General features: G+C 36.2%; 1 protein-coding gene and 1 pseudogene across 1 annotated transcript; one reads left to right on the top strand and one right to left on the bottom strand.

Annotated features, from left to right (window-relative positions):
* The first annotated feature begins 1,071 nt into the window (after positions 1–1,071).
* On the top strand, positions 1,072–8,511 carry LOC148920693 (putative disease resistance RPP8-like protein 2; annotated as a pseudogene).
* Positions 8,512–8,950: 439 nt separating this feature from the next.
* Positions 8,951–18,205, bottom strand: LOC148920692 (putative apyrase 6). Its single transcript, XM_089044542.1, has 8 exons — positions 17,070–18,205; positions 16,867–16,979; positions 16,633–16,746; positions 15,708–15,762; positions 14,288–14,446; positions 11,893–11,990; positions 9,703–9,899; positions 8,951–9,346 (listed from the first exon to the last, which is right to left on the bottom strand). The coding sequence occupies exons 1-8, from the start codon at positions 17,617–17,619 to the stop codon at positions 9,076–9,078; spliced, it is 1,557 nt and encodes a 518-aa protein (XP_088900668.1). The 5' UTR covers positions 17,620–18,205; the 3' UTR covers positions 8,951–9,075.
* Between the last annotated feature and the right edge of the window lie 1,446 nt (positions 18,206–19,651).

Raw genomic sequence — 19,651 nt, 5'->3', positions numbered from 1 at the left:
CCTTTCAAAGACCATTCATGCCAAAAATCAACCAAATTCGAAATCGATATGAACATTAATCAATTGCTAACTTAGTGACAACCTAAATGTTCCGTTACGTTCTTGGCACGAAGATGCTTTCAATTCTGGTGTTTCCAGTGGCGGAGGTAGAGTTTGATATTTGGAGGGGCCACAAGCTTAAAACTATGGGATTTTTTTGTGCAATCTATATTACACTCTTTATATAGTCAAAGAGGTGAGAAGATGTTGGGGGGGCCCAGGCCATCTCAGGCCTATGTATAGCTCCGCCCCTGGGTGTTTCGGTTCAGGATGCCGGAAACAATACCATGCTACAAAATGAATATTTATTTTCCCGTGTTGATTATAAGACATAGAGGTAGGAAGAAATGCTTTAAGAAGTAGACGCAGAGTTGGCAATACAAAGAATACAACACATTGTAATCATTATAATTAAGATAATATTCTTGTTAGTTTCTTGCCACAATAGTAATCATTTTTGCCATTGATGACTTAAGTAGACAAAGCCAAGCCCCTGCAACTTCTCTTTAACTCTAGTTTCCATCTATATTCACTGCTTGGCCTCACGGCTCTTTTCCCTCTCCAATATCGCTTGTGTAAAGGTAAATTAAACAAAAATAAAAATACCACTGAGTACTGTATTATTAAACAATTCATTCCTTTCCGAATTTTGATTTCCGTATATGGAACAGAACCAAAAATACATTATTTTAGCTAAATCAAGGGACCCTGCATGGGCCACTATCTGCAAAAAAGAAAGGAAAAGAAAAAGGCAAAATGAACATGGGGTATGGAATAAGGTTCTCTCCCTTTTGACTGATGAGGGAGGGGCCGGAGGTGCACGCGGAAGCAAGGAAACCACCCATGAATTACACTTCGGAAAGTATTTGGAAGTTGACTGGAAGGTTCATGGAAAAGAAAAAAAGAGAAGTGGACTGGCATGGAACGCTTTAACAAGACACCAACATCAGAGGGGGGAGCTGCAGTAGAAGTTGAGAAAACAAAAACAAAAACAAAAAAGAAAAGAAAAAAGTCCAATCAAAGAGATAAAAGATGGCGGAGCTTGCTATTGCAATTGCCGTGGAAAAGCTCACAAACTTGATGTTCACCTGTTTTGATGTAGTTCCTGTGATGGTAGGGTGAAATTCTCCATTATCTTGAAAGCCATTGGTGGTCAACAAGTCAACTTCTTTTGGTGTGTGAGTGTGCCACTGTTAGGGGCTAAAAACCTTAACAAACTTATAAAAATTTATTAACTTGCGCCTCAAGCTATTGACTTTGATCAAGTGATTGTGAATTTGGGTGAGGAATATCTCCCAAGTAAATTCTTTTCTTGTCTCAGATGGGTGAGGACTTTATGATTTCCCACAATAAAAACTAGTCATTCTAGCCAAAAATGAATGTTGCAAATGGACCAAACTTAATTCAAAGAAAATTGTTTATTACACAATTTAAACCAAAAAGAACTGCCAAGTCTGGAAAGACATCAGAACATTGGACTTGGATTTTTTCTTGGATTTTTACTTATGACTCAGGATGGACTGGATTTATCTGACTGGAATTGCACGTCAGCACCTTCAACTGGTAGGGTTCAGCTGGAAATTGATACCAATGTTGAGATTGACAAAGCTTTTAATATATTTTAGCCATGGAGAGACTTGACGAATGGGCAAAACTGAGATCTCTTCAATTTGGGCTAGAGGTGTCAAATAGGATGGACCGGCCCAAAGACGACATGAGCCCAGTCTATTTAAATGAGGCAAGGCAAGGCAAGGCATGAGCACGAATATTAATGGGTCGGGCCGAGATAAAAAAATGAGGTCGAATGGATTGGGCTAGCCCATGGCTGAGCCCGCTTCAAGCACGACTCGAGCCCAAGCTCGCTTCAAGCACGGCCCAAGCCTGGCCCACTTTAACTTCTTTTTTTCCTTCAAAAGTCAAAATGCAAAAATTTGACATCTAATGTCATTGTTTATATATATATATATATATATATATTAAAAAAATTATAATCATAAACAGATATTTGATGTCTTTCATTTTAGGGAAATTAATTGGGTCCTTAATTAATTAAACATATCAACTACAAATTAATTAAAGGGTTAATCATTTCATTAGTCCCTGAACTTAGACTAGATTTGCATTTGAATACCTCAATTTTCAAAATAGTTCCCGTGGTCCTTTAATTTCACTTTTGTTAGGACAAATGGTCCTATCGCAATTTTGTTAACTTTTTCTGTTAGATGCAGGGGCAAAATGGTATTTTTATGTTTAAAAAATGAATAAAAAATCATATCTTTAAAATAAAAATAAAAGAAATTCAAATAAAAAACCAACAAAAAAAAGATAAATCAAGTTTAGGGGAGTAGAAATCGGGATAGAAGGGGAGAGTGAGTTTAATTTTAATTTGTTAGTTTTCTAATTTTTTATTCATATTTTAATCAATTTTGATGCAAAATACCATTTTGCCCTTGTTTTTAACCGAAAAGTTAACAAAATTGACGGCAAGACCATTTGTCCTAACGAAACTGAAGTTGACAGACCACGGGAACCATTTTGAAAATTGAGATACTCTAATGCAAATCGGGTCTAAGTTCAGGGACTAATAAAACGATTAACCCTTAATTAAACAACACTAGACTTTATATCTAATCAGTTCATATGACATATACGATTCTCTTATAATCAAAGCAAGACATTTCTTCACATATAAAATAATAAGTTGTTTAAAGATGAAAAGTTGAAGTGGACTTTGTGGAGTTGGACACTTTTTGCCCTCATCCCTTTCATATTGTTTGGATGTTTGATTGATTAATGTTTTCAAATAATTCATCATTTCTTGCCTCTAATTATACTTTTAATGTTTATAATTTGAATTATCTAGTGGAAAAAAAAATCAAGTGAAAAAAATTCAAATTAAGTGGGTTGGTTCTTGGGCCCGAGTATGGCACGAGCATGAGCTCGACCTGGCCCGTTTCAATGTAGACATGGGCTTTATGCTGGGCCGGGATTAATGATTTTACTAAATGGGCCGGACGACACGGCCCGATAAATTAAATGAGTCAGGCCGACCCGACACGAAAACGTTAAAAGTATGAGTTTAAATAGGACGGGCCGGCCCGACACGGCCCGTTTGACACCTCTAGTCTGGATTGGACTAACTATGGATCATCTAAGAGCTATTCTGGGGATTCTGAGACATCAAGGTTTCTTCGAAAATTTGTTGAGGTTTTCATATTATGAAAAACTCGAACTCCACTTTATTCACCTAGTCTAAACCAAATTTGTAATGAAAGAAATCTCGTTTCCCTTATGAGTTGCTTTTTTGAGCTGAACTGTGGTCGAAAGTTTGAGTTCTGCCTGTTTTGTCAAAGGCTGGATGACTTTTGCAAAAACAAAGAGCTTGGTTGTCTTTGAGTCTGAAAGACTTCGGATCGAATGATCTTGTTTGAGTTTGTTAGTATGACTATTTTTGATTGAATTTTTGTTGTCCTCAATCCTGTTCATGTCCTCTCATATTTATAGAGGATCTGCACGAGTGATTATTCCTTACTATCTGGAGGACATATTGCTGAGAGGATCCTCTGTTCCGGCACAAAAAAGGTGGTGGTTAGTCTGACAAGAAAAGCCCCCATCAAGAGTCAGTTTTCAAGATTGATCAGTTTTGACTTTTGAACAACCAATTCTCTTATTTCTTGTTTATCTTTTATAAACCCAGCTTTGTACGGACGAGAAATCCTCACGAGTATGGGAAGAAACTTGGCCTTATTTTCTGGCATTTAATGGTTATGGGGAGTGGTTTTCCGAGTTAACCTTTCTACCGTCCTCTGCTCTTTCTTCTGTAGACGTCTTGTCGTTGGGGATCAAGTGGGCTTTTTGTGGAGAGAACAATCGTCCCCATTTTCTGCTGATTTGATTTCTGAATCTAGTGATCAATAGTGGTGATCAAACTTTGAGCCTTTGGGAAAAAAATCTAGAAGCTAGCTATTAATCAAACTAATTAAATCTGGATTCTTTCAGATTAAATTACCATAAATGGCAATTAACCCTTAACCTGCGAAAAATATTTTTGCAATTGGCTTGAAATAGTCTGGGCCTAAAAAAAAGTTCTTGAAATAATCTATTCAAGCTTCTACTTAGTAACTAGGCTTCTTGCCTAATTAGCAATTAGTGTTCACGTCAAACAGTGACGTTCTGGGTGTGAATAATTTTGTGCGGCTAGTTTAGTTTCGTAGCCTTTTTAACCTAAGTTAGTAAGCTCTTAGAGGTGCTCTACACCTAGTGCCCTAAAGCCTTTTTGGTTTGAGAGTCACTGGCCTAATACTCGCTATATGGGTTACTTAGAAAGGTTAATGGAGCTAGGCATTGCACAACCCACATTTTGAAAAAATAAAAACTAAATAGTATTAAAAAAAATACCTTGGTTTGTTTCTTGCAAGGGAGTTTGACAACTCTTGAGATCAAAGGGTTGGTGTGATTGGAATTTAGCTAATGCCACTCAATTGTGTTGGTTCACTTTACACCAAAGGAAACATGTGAAAAGTTTACTGGCTAATTATAAATGATTTGGACTTCGTGATGGGATTAACTTGAAATGTTAAATAAGTGTTCTCTCTTTTAATGTTGTTTATAAATTGAAAATTCGGACTTTGTGCTTTTGTCCTTTTTGTTGGTGGCAAGTGTTGAAATAATTTTTCAAAGTTTATTTTATTTCATATTTCTGAATAATTGTGCTAGCCTCATACATGATGTTTGTGGGTGTCATCCTGAAATCTCTCACGAGACTATAACTCATCCTTTAGGGGTAACTTAAGGGTTTAAAGGCTTGTTGCATACGTTAAATGCAATCGTTTCCTGCAAAAGTGGATTAGTTGTTTTTTATTTATTTTATTTTTCATTTTTGCTTAAATTTGAGTTTCCTTTAGTCACTTGAATTGCCAGGGACTAGCAATAAGCTGGTTGGGAATTGTGATGATAGTCTCAAATTGCATCTTTTAAATATTATTTTGGAGACTTTATGATATAAATTTGGCATATTAAAGATAATTTCAGTTGATGTTACATTTCATTCACACCAATTGGATTTATGAATTTTATGTATTTAATTCGGTGAACTTATTAGGTGAATTTATCTTTTGTAAGAAGTTGGAAAGCCAAAAGATGATAATATATATTTGTCCAAGTTCAAGCTAGGTGTGAAGAGAATTGCTGGCGGATATTATTGAAGAATTGATTGTGGGATTATTGTGATTTTAAAGAGAAGTAAAGAGGAAGAAGATAAGACAAAAACGTTGAAGCCTATTTCATGTCATTCATATAGCCATTTAACGTTCACTACCTCACCATTATTTATTTTCCACTGACTCTCCACCATCAACACATGTTTAATCCAATTAATCTCTCACTTAAACCCTTCATTACCCACCATAAATGTATTAGCTTTCCACTCACCTCATTGACTACTATAAATCACCCATTAACTTGTTTGGCAAGGAGACCACTAAGACAAATTTCTGTATCCATTTCATTTAAAATTTAGTTATGTTTTTCTTTTGAATGAGTTGCTAGAACTCTAGCTAAGGCTAAATGGAATGTCCCTTGAGTAAGTTTGTTCATTGTTCTTTAATCCAATATAGATATGAATTGCTAACTTCTTTTATTTTTGGTTGTTCAATATTTTCATATCATTTTATTTTGATTGATGTTAAGTCTTACTATCTTTCATGAGTTCAATTATATTTTCCTCATTGTTAAGAATTGACTAGCATGCTTTTAAATTAAAAGATTAGATATTAAGCAACTCCATTTTTTGAACAATCATTAATAAAAGATAACATTGAAAAATTAAATTGATTTTAATTTCTTTATCTTCCAGTCAAAGTTTCTCAATGATAATTTTAATCAAGTTATAATTTGGATTAAAGAGCATGAAACATATTTTGCTTAAAGAATTGAACCTTGATGCCTTAGCATTTTCATCATTGATATTTCATTTTTAAACTCAATCTCTACAACACTCAAATCAAATTACTTTTCCATTTTGCTTGTCACATTTATTTTGGTATGTTTAATTATTTCTTTGTCTAAAGACATTTGCCTGCCTGCTCCTTGAGGATACGATACTTGGACTTCCAAGATTATTACTACGTGTGACTACTTACACTTGGGTAGACGCAACAAGCAGCAGCATCACAAAGTTTAGGGAAAAAAGTTGTAATGCCAATCCATCATCACAAAGTCAAGAGGAAAATTGAAAAAATCCAATCAAGGAATCAAGGATCGACCACATTTCTAAGCAAAAGGACAGTTTTGGCATTGCCAGCAACGCTTCACCGAAGGGAGATAGAGGTGAAGGCATCATTTCTACGAATGAGAGGCTGCGATGGTGGAGGCAGCCATTAACCCATACTGAGGAAGATGATTTGGTTGATCTTGTATAAGACACTGAGGCATTGCTAACACAGCTATCTAGGAAGGAGCAGAGGGGCCGAGGCACCAGATGGTATCTATTCTAGGTATGGGTGGTTTGGGCAAAACTACTCTTGCGAAAAATTTGTTCAATCTCATTCATCTAAGGGACCAATTTGATTGTAAGGCGTTCGTTTATGTATCTCAAGAGTACAGAAGAAGAGACTCTGCGAAGAATCATCAAAGATGTAAATGCTCGAAATATAGGCAATTTGGAGGAAGTAGAAGAAGAGATGGTAAAGCAGCTGCATGAATTCTTGAGAGGGAGAAAGTATCTTGTGGTTCTTGATGATGTATGGGAAAAGGAGGTTTGGGATAGTTTGGAAGCTGCATTTCCTACTAGTGGAATGACAGAAGACGAAAGCCTAGAATTGTTTTGCAAGAAATCACTCCCGGGAATGGATTATTTTCCCTCCGACTCGGAGAATCTAGGAAGAGAGATGGTGATGAAATGCGGCGATCTTCCCTTGGCAGTGGTGGTGCTTGGAGGATTACCATCCAGGAAAATCAAGACTAGAGAGGAATGGGAACATGTCCATCAAAACATCAGTTGGCACCTGATTGATCAAGATCGTGTTACTGCAATTTTAGCCCTGAGCTATAAAGACTTGCCTTTCTACTTAAAATCATGTTTTCTCCATTTGGGTCTTTTCCCTGAGGATTTCTCCATACCAAAAACACAATTGACGCGCTTGTGGGTAGCAGAAGGATTCTTTCTTACCACAACAAGGGGAAAGATAAAGCAGAAGCTGTTGCTGAAAATTGCTTGAACGAGTTGATTAAAAGGTGCATGATCCAAGTGGGAACTCTAACCTCACTTGGGAGGGTTAAGACCATCAGCATCCATGATGTTCTTAGAGACTTCTCTCTCTCTGTATCGAGGGAAGAAAATTTTCTTGGAATTTATACTGGTCGTGAAGTTGAATCATCAGTTTCCCCATCAACCAAATCTCGAAGAATTGCCTTACATTCTAACCCTACGCAGCATGGTTTCCTACACTCACCTTTCCTAAATCCATATGCTCCCCATTTACGATCCCTTCATTTTTTCAATGACTTTCAACATCCAAATTACTATTTTATTGAAAAGGATTTCAAGTTGCTGAAGGTCTTAGATCTAAAGCATACACCTAGTGCTATAGGGATCCTAATTCAGTTGAGGTATCTTGGAGTGAGCCAGATTCTTAAAAATTGCTACATCCCATCATCGATTGGAAACTTGAAGAACCTAGAGACACTGGATTTGGGATCTTCTATTCACCCATCCCCAATGTAATTTGGAAGATGAAACGTTTGGAGCATTTGCTCCTTTGTGATAAGTCCCAACCAAATTGTGTCAAGCTTAGATTGGACACCTTGAGCCATTTACAGACCCTAAAAACTACATGGGCTGGAAGATGGATAGAAGACGGCGGCTTAGCCAACATGATCAGTCTACGATGACTGAGAATAGAAAGATTATCACTAGAAAAAGTAAACTTGGTGATTTCAATCCTAAGGAGAATGTGCTACCTGCAATCATTGTCGCTGGAGGTGATGAACAATGAAACATTCCCAACATCCATGGGCCTCTCTCATTTCCAACATCTCCACAAGCTGTGTTTGAAGGGGAAAATAGAGAAGTTACCTGACGTATGTGAATTTCAGCGAAACCTCGTCAAGCTAAGTTTGATTGGTTCTGAGCTCCAGAAAGATTCGATAGTTCAACTAGAAAGATTGCCATACCTGAAGATGCTTTGTCTCGGGGAACCAATCATACAAATGGAGGGAACTGGTTTCCTCTTCAGAAGGGTTTCCACAGCTGCAAGTTCTACACCTTGTTTCTTTAATTGGAGGAATGGACAGTGGAAGACAATGCAATGATGAAGCTCAAGCATCTAAAGATAGAAAGTTGCCTAAAACAGAAAAAGATTCCAGAAAGATTGAACTTGTTTACTACTACTCTAGAGAAATTAGAGATTGTTGCAATGGACACAGGTTTCGAACAGCGGATTTGATTGAATCACCATAAAGCCCTCAATCAAATCTTTCCAACATTAATGTAAGTTTGTTTTTTATTAAGTAAATCAACTTTAATTATAAGGCACAATATTTGTTTTAAAGTTTGATTACTCCTTTCTAATCTATTGAGAAAATTTTATATACACTACCATATAAATAACATACAGGCTACTTTGTTAGGCTCGCAGTCATAGTGGTTTTATGAACCGTCTCTAAGACCCCCTTCAAAGACCATTCATGCCAGAAATCAACCAAATCGGACATCGAAATAAACATTAATCAATTGCGAACTTTGTGACAACTAAACTGTTCCTTTACATCTTTGGCACATTATGAAAATGAAGATGCGTTGAATCCAGATTTTGGTTCAGGATGCGTGAAACAATACCACGCTACAAAATGGATATTTTATTTTCCCATTTTGATTATAAGGAAGAAATACTCTTAAGAAGTAGACACAGAGTTGGTAAGGTGCTCTCATTAATTGTTGACAACAATTGCTTCAAAAAATACAGATTTCAGATTCCTATTGAATGAACTTTTAAAAAAGAAATTAAAAAAGAAATAAAACAAAATAAAGATGTATAATTACCTAGGTACACGGGTGATGATATACCGTCCCTTCTCTAAATCGTATATAGTCTTTAATTGTGGTTTCCGCGATTGCAATACAAAGAATACAGCGAATAGAGCAATTAAGAGAAACGCAAAGAAAGAGAAGTAAGTGACTGACTCATTTCCAACAATCTGGCCCATATTGTCCAGTTCCCATTCAAGGGGCTCCAGCATTGTTTCAACGAGGAAAGCACCAAGTGTCCAATCAAGGAGAATGTTTCCAGTCTTGTTTGCAAATCCAACCCTGAAAAGAGTAATAACATTAACTTGATCATATACAAAAAGGTTTCCATCTTACAACAAATATAGGTTCAAGGGAAGCTAGATCACGATATTAAGTGTTGTAAAGGGTATGCAATAAGGATAGCTCCACAAAATGCAGTAAAATGAAGTTTGAAGACATGCAGAGTGCATACAAAGCCTTCTACATTGTAGAAATGCATTCTTCGTTATTACGCATGCATCAATACCAAAAATATCAGTTGTATAGCTCATAGGATTTCTGGCAGCTTTTTAATTAACTCACCTGATCCAATGGATACATAAAGAATATAGATGAAGATTACTAGTTACTACCAAACCTGCAAGTGTGCAACATACCTTTTCTCATCCATGGGGATTCCTAGACTGTCATGCAACAGTGCCACCATATATGCAGATGAGAAACAATATTTCAATAAATCCGAGTCAACGATGCTGTGATGTTGATTTTTCTGTTTATCCCAATCATCTTCACAGTAACGTTGACCTGCTGCCTCCAACTCAAACAAAGAAGCCGTGGGAACCAGCCCAAAAAGCTGTACATGGTTGAAAACAGGCAAAAGTACCAAATTAATGACTGAAACAAACAAGAAATAAGGCAAAAGGTATTCAGGTTAAACAAAAAGTAGCCTAGAACTAAAACGTGAAAATTTGTAATTATCTTCAGCATGTCCTTACACTCCCTTTAAAGTAGATTCAGGCGAAATTGAGTTTACAACACCCTTCGAACTTAAATATATCCTTTAAAATTTTTGCAAACAGGCACTTTATAAAAGGCACTCCCTTGTGCCACACGCTCCTATAAATTGTCAATTCATTTATAGTGACATTCAGTGATCAGGGTAAGCTAAGTTGCAAATGCACTTAGGCTGAAGCGAACCATTGATATATTCTAATGATCGCACATTCATACCTAGGTGGATACAAATTTCTAATTTCTGGGCAATACTTAAGAAGGTCAGTGCTATCACGTCACTACTTTCCTAGAACCTAGAACAGCACTCAAGCACATGTTAGAAAACCAAATTTGTCGGAAATCCCTAATATTTTATAGTTCTTACTGTATTTTATTTCTAAACTTACATAGAATGTTTGAGGCCTTGATTGCTTGATAAGCTCCCTTGAGATTAAGACAAACTTTTTGGTATTTTGTGTTGGAATAAAGCTTCTTGACAACTTTAGACAATCAAGAAAGCTGTGCTGCTTTTCCAGTGGAGTTCAGGAATCAATGGACCAGATTTTTCTGGCAGTAGGAAAAGGGAATATATGATTGTGCAAGAAAGGCCTCGAATCCAAGTTCAAGTAAATCGGTTTTGCTAGCAAGTTTAGAACTCATGGAAATGATTAACTTACATAAGAGAGCAGGTCTCAAGGGCATTGTAAACCTTACAAGTGCCTATTATTCTGATCATATTCTGAAGCACAGCTCATAAACTTTAATAGTTTTGTTGGTTTATTTTTTCTTCCTACACCTACTTTGAGTAAGTTGACTAACTCCTGAGCAAGTGCAGTCCCTTTGTGCCATACCATGTACTTAACAAGATAAATCCCTGGCTTCCCAGGGTTGCACACAATGAGCTATGCTGCTTGCAAAGGCCACACTTAGACCTGAGTAAATTGGACTTGTTCTTAAAACAGTGAGCTTGTGTAGGCTTTGCTTAGTGGAGGGTGCCTTGCAAGCCTATGTATAATACGAAAAAGTGTATAATACAAAAAAGTAAAAACCTTGTTAAGTTAACAGTATAATTTATAAATATGTACTTTAAAATTCATTCATTTTTCTTTTTCAAGTTTCAGACTCAAGCTCAAGCTCAGCCTGTTTTATAGGTTCTGAATTTGTAATGAACCAGGTTTAAACTTGAAGGTCAATGCTCAAGTTGAGCTCAACCTAGCAAGCATAGCTTAAATGAACCGTAGCCCGGCTCGATGTGGCTTACTTGCATACCTACATAAAGCAGCAACAGAGAATTTGAAGACAGACGCAAACTCAGGCCAGTGCTTCCTAAACCATCTTGAACCTAAACCAAAGAAGCACTCACCCATCTGGTTGAATATGAGCCCAATGTTGGCTGACAACACTTTAGTGTGTGTAGTTGCAGTTTGAACTATTATACCCTTACAGGTTAGTAAGGTTTGCAATTGGGTCCAAAATTACATTTCTGTCAAATAAATTGACAGAAATGAGATGCGTTGGTCATACATGAGAGGATAAAAGTGCGATTTAACATTGGGTTTTACCTCTCTCCCCCATTTTAAACTTTTTTAAAATACCCTCAATCCCTAAAATACATTTTAGAAAGTTTCAATTTCTAAATGAAAATCCTAATGCCCCTTCTAAATGATTTTACTTTAGAAAGGGAATTAGGAAATAATCTCATTATACTTTTTAATGAAATTATGGTGTAAAATACAAAGAAGTTTACTGTGACCAGTAACAATTAATAGTCTAATTATAATTTGTAACAAACCAGAAACTCATGCCGGCTAAACTTTAACAAAGAAAATGAAATAACCTGTTTATTTACCAACCTCAGAAGTAAATAAGAAGTTCTTGGTAGAAACTGGTTTGCCTCGTAACTCAAAAGGAAAGGATGAGACAATTTTGCAAGGTGCGTGCATGCATTTGTCTGCATTTTTAAATAACAGCTATTAATGAATATCTTTTTTTCATACAAGTGACCTAGAATCTCATAAACCAATGAGTTATAACTTCACAATTTATCTAACAGATATCTTCTCAAAAAGAATGCTTCTATAAACAAGATAATTTATAGGAGAGTAAAATTGGTAAAATAGCATAAATCAAAGTGTATTTCCATGGATGTATAGGTAGATATTATTTATAAAATTTATCAATAAGCAGGCAGTGTGATTTATTTTTTTTAAGCTTGATTAGTCATGCTGTCAATTGATGATATAGTTACATAATCATTTACTATGTCATTTCCAACTGAACTCTGCATCAATCACAAATGGCTTTCAACATGCAAGTTGACCTTGTAATTCTCTTTACATTTTATTCTAGCTATATGGTGAATAGGTCAGTTATCTAATGAGATCTTAGAACATCCACAATGGACTCTCTAAACAACCTCCTTAGATAAAATTTAGGAAGGAAGTGAGAAAACCCACCTCCAACCATGCTCCCTATCCAACTCCTAAAATAGGGAGACCTCTAGGAGCTCCTAAATCTGAGGAGAGAGAAAGGACTCCTAGTGGCTCCCTATAATTAAATGCTTCTTTACTTTAATGCTATTTTAAGTATTTATTTAATGCCAATTATTTATTATTATTATTTTATATGAAGAGAGCATTTATGCTAAATTAAAAAAAAGAAATAAATCATTTATGATTCCCTAAACTAGGGAGCATGGTTGGAGTTGAAATTTTTTTAAGAAGCTCCTAAAATAGCTTTCTAATGTTTTTAGCTAAATTTTAACTAAAAATTAAGGAGCATGATTGGATGCTCTTAGTTCTCAAAAGTTGGGTCAAATATGGATGCACAATAGGTGAAATGTTTCTCAGGAAATCTCTCACCCCTTCACATGTGATCTAATAGGAAAAGACTAAGAAACAGAACCTGACTTAAAGACTTTAGGAAAGAGCGCTTCATGGATAGATTTAGAGATCCAAGGGAAAAATGCTATTTTTCATCCTCTCTACTAATTGACAACCCCTTTACTGACTGCACCTCACTTGCTCCATCCACTTAACTTACTTCATCCATCCATTGGCACCACTTAACTAACTTCATCCATCCACTGCCAATGTACGTTAAAAAGGTGAAAGATGGTCACCTGCCTCAATCTTAAGGGCAATACCTGTGAGATAACCTTGTAAAAACTTGAAACAAATCCGTTGGTTTGAAGTCCACAACATTTACTGCATCTCATTTATTGGGATAAGGCAAGTGTGGGTGATGCAGAATAATGAATTAGGGTTGTTCTTATTTCGTTTCCTATTTTAATTTGTTATTTTCCTCTTTCTAGTAGGATTAAGATTACTTTCCTATTTCTAGTTGGGTAACTTAGGGATCACTTTCCTATTATAAATATGTGGTTGGTAATTCAATAGAGACGACTTCATGGATGAATGAAATTATCTGTTCTTGCGTTCTCTCTTGTTTCTCTGCCTTCTAAACCTTAATATCTCTTTTCTCTTCGAGATCTCTCTTCAGTCTATCTATTTCTCTCTGATCAGCTCTTCTATTATTATAATTCTGATTCTAATCCTCAGTTTTCTTCTCTTAATCTTTTTGTTCGGTATTTCTATTCCTCTATTTCTATTATCTTGAATCCTAACTCCACTTCTTTTCTAAATCCCTTTCTAATTTCTAAATTTCTTGTTACTTGTTCTAAATCGGTAAGTTTCACCAGTTATGCTGCATTTATTACTTCATAGTATGAAACTCCTCAAAGACTGATGTTTTGCACATGTGCGGGTGTGTGCTTTAATTGAAAATTATCCCAGCACAAAACCATAAAATAGCATCGAGGATTTTCTTGCCCCTTATAAAAACTTCCAAGAACAGAGCTCTTTCTTAGATCCATTGTTCTGGCGCTTAAAATGCAATTTGGTCTTCCATCTTACTCCCTTCTAGGGAGACACATTATAACCAAAAGTTCTATTGTTGCCACTACTGACATATGCAATAGTGACACTGAGAAATAGGCTAATTAGTAGTTCTTTTTTCAGGAAAGGGCAACTTTATTGCTAATAAACAATAAAACAACTTTTTATAGACATGTTATTTTATGGTTATATAAGGGGCTAACATGAAAAGATATAAAGAAATAATTCCACTAAACTGTCCAACAGAAGCAGGAAGTCAACTAAAAATTGGTACCAGCACAAGATAATTGAATTTCAAATGAAAAGGAAGATCAGAAACTCATGACACTGAAGGAGCAAAAGATGATGCTACCTTGCCTTCTCTTTAATAATGCCAAAGCTTCAGATTTGCATGCAGAAAAGTTTCCACCCATTGAGGACACCAGAAGTTGTGTATCACTTGCATTCACTGTCAGCTTATATCCTTTGGGAATACAAGGGTTACCAAGACTTCTCTCCTTAGAATTCGAAACTGCATTACAAGTGATTTTTTTGCCACAATCAGAAGCAGATTTTAAAATAAAAAGGCTGAACGTGCAACGAATTTATACTTGAGGCTTAATGTTAACACGCCCATATATGCAACAGATTAAACCACTAAAATGCTGCATGCTAAGATTTGTTTCATATCCAGATATAGTTCCAAATATAGTTTTGTATAGTATTGCATGTTTGAATACCAAACTATTAACTATCTGAAACAAACAACAATGCATAAGTAGGTATAGCCATGAAGAGCAACAATGGTCCAAGAACAACAAAGCAATGTATGCAAGGTAGTCAAACCTACTAAGCATGAATAGTGCCATGAGGAATATGGATACGAGACAACATCAACATGCTGATTAGAGAGTTCTCAAACTTTAAGAATATGGTTATGATAATAATCATAGTTCTGTAAAGTCTTAACAAAAAATTTTAGCATTGCTAATCTAATAATGGTCAATCTATGACCTAAAATTCCATTGTTTTTTTCTCCCAAGTAACCACTGTGTTCATTCATTGTCATGCTTCATTGGTTATATTCGAGCATCAAGAGCACTTTATCATGCTAAGGTTCAGTCTAATGTGCTAAAGTGTCTTTATATTTTTTAGTCATTCTTTATGTGAGTTGTATATTTAATTTTCAATTCTCATTTATCAAAATCTCAAAGTTTCAGACCCATAACTTTATATACTATCACGAAATATGAATTAAAAAAATCCAGGAAAATGCAATTGAGATATATGTTTCCGCCTTTTGACTCACCCAGGCATTCCGGAACCCTCAATGAGCTCAAGCAATTAAAACTAGTTAAAATTGTAGTGCTTGAAACCTCTGACTACTTTATAATGATTGTATTGAGCTTTAAAATAATGAAAATATTAGAATGTGCCACTGATGCCTTAGTAACACTAAACTAAAGTTAATCTTCATCCCTTTTCTTTTTCTTCTTTTATTTTTATTTTTTATATAATAAGAAACTTGAATTTTTATTAAAAATTAAACAGTACAACAAAAGTGAACAACAAGTCCACTTCTATAAGAAAACTAAATGTGAAAACTGCATCAGCACCTCAATGATGTGAATGGAACCAAAAAGGCACAAATCAATGGTGTGAATGGAGCCAAAATCCAGACGCAACTGAAAGTTGTGCAATATATATTTTAATGTATAATTATAGTAGTTCAAAGCCACGAAATCAACTTTTATTCCATGGTTCTGAAAAAGAGAAAGGTCAACAAATCTTACAAGGTGTCAAATCTCTGGACTTCTGCAGCTCATACAGTGATTCCCAAGCTGCATCCTGGAGAAAAAACACAAAACAAAAGAAAAAAAGAATTTGTCACAACATTTGGTTGAGGATCTTCCACTGTATCATCAAAACATTTTGAACGTGATCAAGTAGCCTAAAGTTTAAGCTAATTCATAAAGCACTAGAAAAATTAAATACAAGTGGTATTTGACTATGAAAATTATTGATATTAAGAAGAAATTAAAGTTAGAATCCATTACCCATCCATACGTACTTATGGTGAAAAAAAATTAATAAAACATACAAGTAATCCGATTAAATTGAGTCCAAACTAAAGATTTTATATCCACAAGCAATATCATTTATGTATGCTGCAGATCAAGGTACGTTAATTAATAGATAAAAGTGACTAATGAATGAGAATCTTTATAAGAAATACCACGATTCCAAGTGCTGCACTCACACAAACTTGTACTAGCACATGTGCTAGTTACTAATTAAACACAGATTTAGATTAAGAACACAAGCTCTATAAATTTACAAACAGGATAGAGTGAACTAATTACGTAGATATCAGAGGTTGTTATTAATTAATAGAACCACATAACTAATTAATTAATATCTAGTTAGTCATACACATGCCAATTTATAACATACAGAGAGTTTCCAATTCATAATTATGTTATCCTATCAAATTCCAATATATACACATATGTAGTTGCTCAAACACATTTGAATTGGCACATGTACTGGTCAGACATAGGCATAGATTAAGCATACAGAGTGTATAAAATCACAATATCCAGGCAACACAGTTGTCCATGTTTGGAGTTTCCTCCACAATCTTTCATGACCAACCAACTCCATCAACAGTCTTTTAATTCAAAAATACATTTACAAACGGAATTCAGATGCAAACACCTGGCCAAATAGCGGCAAGCCTTGACTGTAAAGGTGGTAAGTAACTCCAAACAATTTGATAATTCGAGACGGAGAAGAATTCACTTCTAGTGATTCTTTTGCAGCATAAGTGACCTGCAAGTGATTTGCATTTTCAAGCATTATTATTAACACACAAAAAACACAGCTAGAAATGCAATTGTTTGTTTAGAATGATAAAATAAAGCCAGTAGTAGTTGGTAAATGAAAATAAACCTGCAAAGAAGTCCCACCAAGTTCAACAATCCCAGTAGTTTCCTGAGGCTCACTCTGCAATGTTCCAAGAGCATAGTTGGCACTCACCCAAGCATAAACACCTTGTTCCTCACCTGCGCGGCAAAATCGCAAATTCCGATTCACAATGTGACCAATTTACTCAAGCAAACCCTAACTACTGTACAGGACATGAAGATTCTAACCTGGAATGACCCGGGCCCACTCGTCCTTGAACCAAAACCCCGACGACCTCAGCACCTTCCTACACGATTCCAGAAGCTTCTCAGCAACCTCAGGCCCCAACGCCTCCAGCTCGGCGCCGGCAAAGAAGAGGAGCTTGGTGTTGCCTCGCTCCTTCTTGGGCACCTGCAGCTTGGCGAAGCGGAGGAGAGGGACGAGGGATCCGCCGGCGCGATCGGGCTTGGCGGCGAAGGCGGAGAGGCCATGTGGGGAGGAGGTGGAGCTGGAGGGCGCGGTGCCGTCGAGAAAGTGGAAAATGCGGAGGCGGACGGCGGAGGGGCGGGCGGAGACGACGACGCCGAAGAGGGTGGATTCGGAGTGGGCGAATTTGGGGGAGTGGTGGAGCTTGTGGGCGGTGGAGAGGAGGTAGAAGAGGAAGGGAAGGGTGAGGAGAGAGAGGGAGGGGATGAGGCATTTGGAGGGAAGGCGGTTGATGTTGCGGGAGGAGGAGCTGCCACTGGGAGGCGGTGGTCTCTTTGATTGGATTTGGAGTTGGAGGGTTGACAAATCCATTGGAGTTGGTGGCTTTGGCTACATTTGGTTTGGTTTTGGTTGGGAGATTTGAGATTTGGGCACTGAGCACTGGCCACTGGGCAGGCAGGGGAGCATGCAAATTCCAACGGAACTGCAGATTGTTCCCCAAAAAAATTGTATCGGGTTTCTGCAACACCTTTCTTTTTTTAGTTTAAAATTTGGATTATTTTTTGACATACCCCTCAAAATGCATTTGACTCTAACTTTGCCCCCTAAAACTCATTTTGTCTCACTTTACCCCATTGTTCACACATACTTGTCTCACTCTACCTCATTTTTGACAAAATATTAATGGATAGTTGGGGAGGCAGAGAGAGAGAGAATTGGAGAGGGAGGAAGATGAGGGAGAGAGAGAGGGGCAGAGTGTGGGTCGGGGAGGAGGGCTAAGGTTTGGGTAACATGGGTAGTTAGGGAGACAAACAGAGAGAGAGAATTGGAGATGGAGGAAGATGAGGGGGAGAGAGAGAGAGAGAGAGTGTGTGGGTCGGGGAGGAGGGCTAAGGTTTGGGTCGTGGGTTGAGAGAGAGAGAAGGATGGGGGGGCAGATGGTGGGGAAGGGAAGAGCAGGGTACTGATGCAGTGTTTTTTAATCTTCTTTTTTAAAAAAAAAATTAATTTTATTTATGTATTTTAAGTTTTAAAATTGAATTTTTAATTAATATTTTGTGAAAAATAGGATAAAGTGAGACAAAATGAGTTTTAGATGGCAAATTGAGGCTCAAATACACTTTCAAGGAGTACATCAAAAAATAAGCTTTAAAATTTCATTTTGTTTCTTTTATGAAGTAGGAAGGATAAACTCCAAGAAAAAAAAATTTAAAAAAATTTAATCAGAAAATACCACCTTTTTTATCAAATTAGAAAGGATGATGTTAAACAAAGCTACAATTAACTTAATACACCATACTACCAAATTATTTATGGCATATTTACTAATGCGTAATTGGATGAGGAGGAATTGAATTGAGGATGAGTTGATTGAGAGGAGTCATATTCTGAGTTCCGATTGAAGTTGTTCACTAAACTATATGGAATTGGGGTAGGAGTGATTGTAATTACTAAAATATCCTCATTATTGGGTTAAAGTATATGACAAATTTGGAATTTTAAAATTGTGTGAGGATATAATGGGTTAGTTCTCCATGAATTAGAATACTACCTCCCATCGAATAATTGAATTCCTCCCAAATCAGGAATTCAATTCTTATGAATTCCTAATTTTGTGTAGACCCCACTTATATTTTAATTCATTAATGTGAAGTAAACGCATAAATCCTCCATATGTGGAATTAAATGCCCGATGAGAATTCCAATTCATGATTAGTAAACACACCACTATTGAATTACTCATTTACCTTTATATAAAATGACCAAAAATGATATATTTAATTGTGAAACAAATTTTATTTTAATAAGTACACTTGACTCACCATATTCAACTTTGTTCAAATGTAAGTGAAAAACTCTACTTCCAAAAGCCTTATCTCCAAACAATTTGTTTCATTGTTATTTAGTTATTTATTAATGCAAACAAATCTCATGGATGCTTCGGACATGTCGAGGGAGTCATCAAAAGAGGTATTAACTTTGGTTTTTTTAATTTAGGTTGAAAACCCTATTGCCACATAAAATTACTCTTTATTGTGGAGGCAATTACACAAGTAGCAACAATCTCTATTTTAAATGTATAATCATATGTACAAACTTTGTAATTGCTATTTGCTCCTAAACATAATAGAACCGTGAAAGCATTAATGTCCCAAGGTTATCCAATGTATGTTGCAGCACTCGGGCATTAACTATCAACTTATGTAAATTTCATGGCATTTGCATCCGGGTCTCGTGTACAAATCGCTGGCCTCCCAGACTTGCTAAGCGTGTAGGGAATACCTGCAGTAGCAAATAGTACTATAAGCTGCCCATACTCTTTTTGAAAATCAACATCTGTTTGAGATATGATTATTAGATGAAAAAACATCAAAACCTCAATCTAACCTAATTCATAACCCAA

This window comes from Prunus mume, linkage group LG1 (genome assembly GCF_029339155.1).
Source record: "Prunus mume cultivar Tortuosa linkage group LG1, ASM2933915v1, whole genome shotgun sequence".
Taxonomy (NCBI): Eukaryota; Viridiplantae; Streptophyta; class Magnoliopsida; order Rosales; family Rosaceae; genus Prunus; species Prunus mume.
Note: the sequence above shows the minus strand (reverse complement) of the source record. Positions and strands in the feature narration are given on the sequence as shown.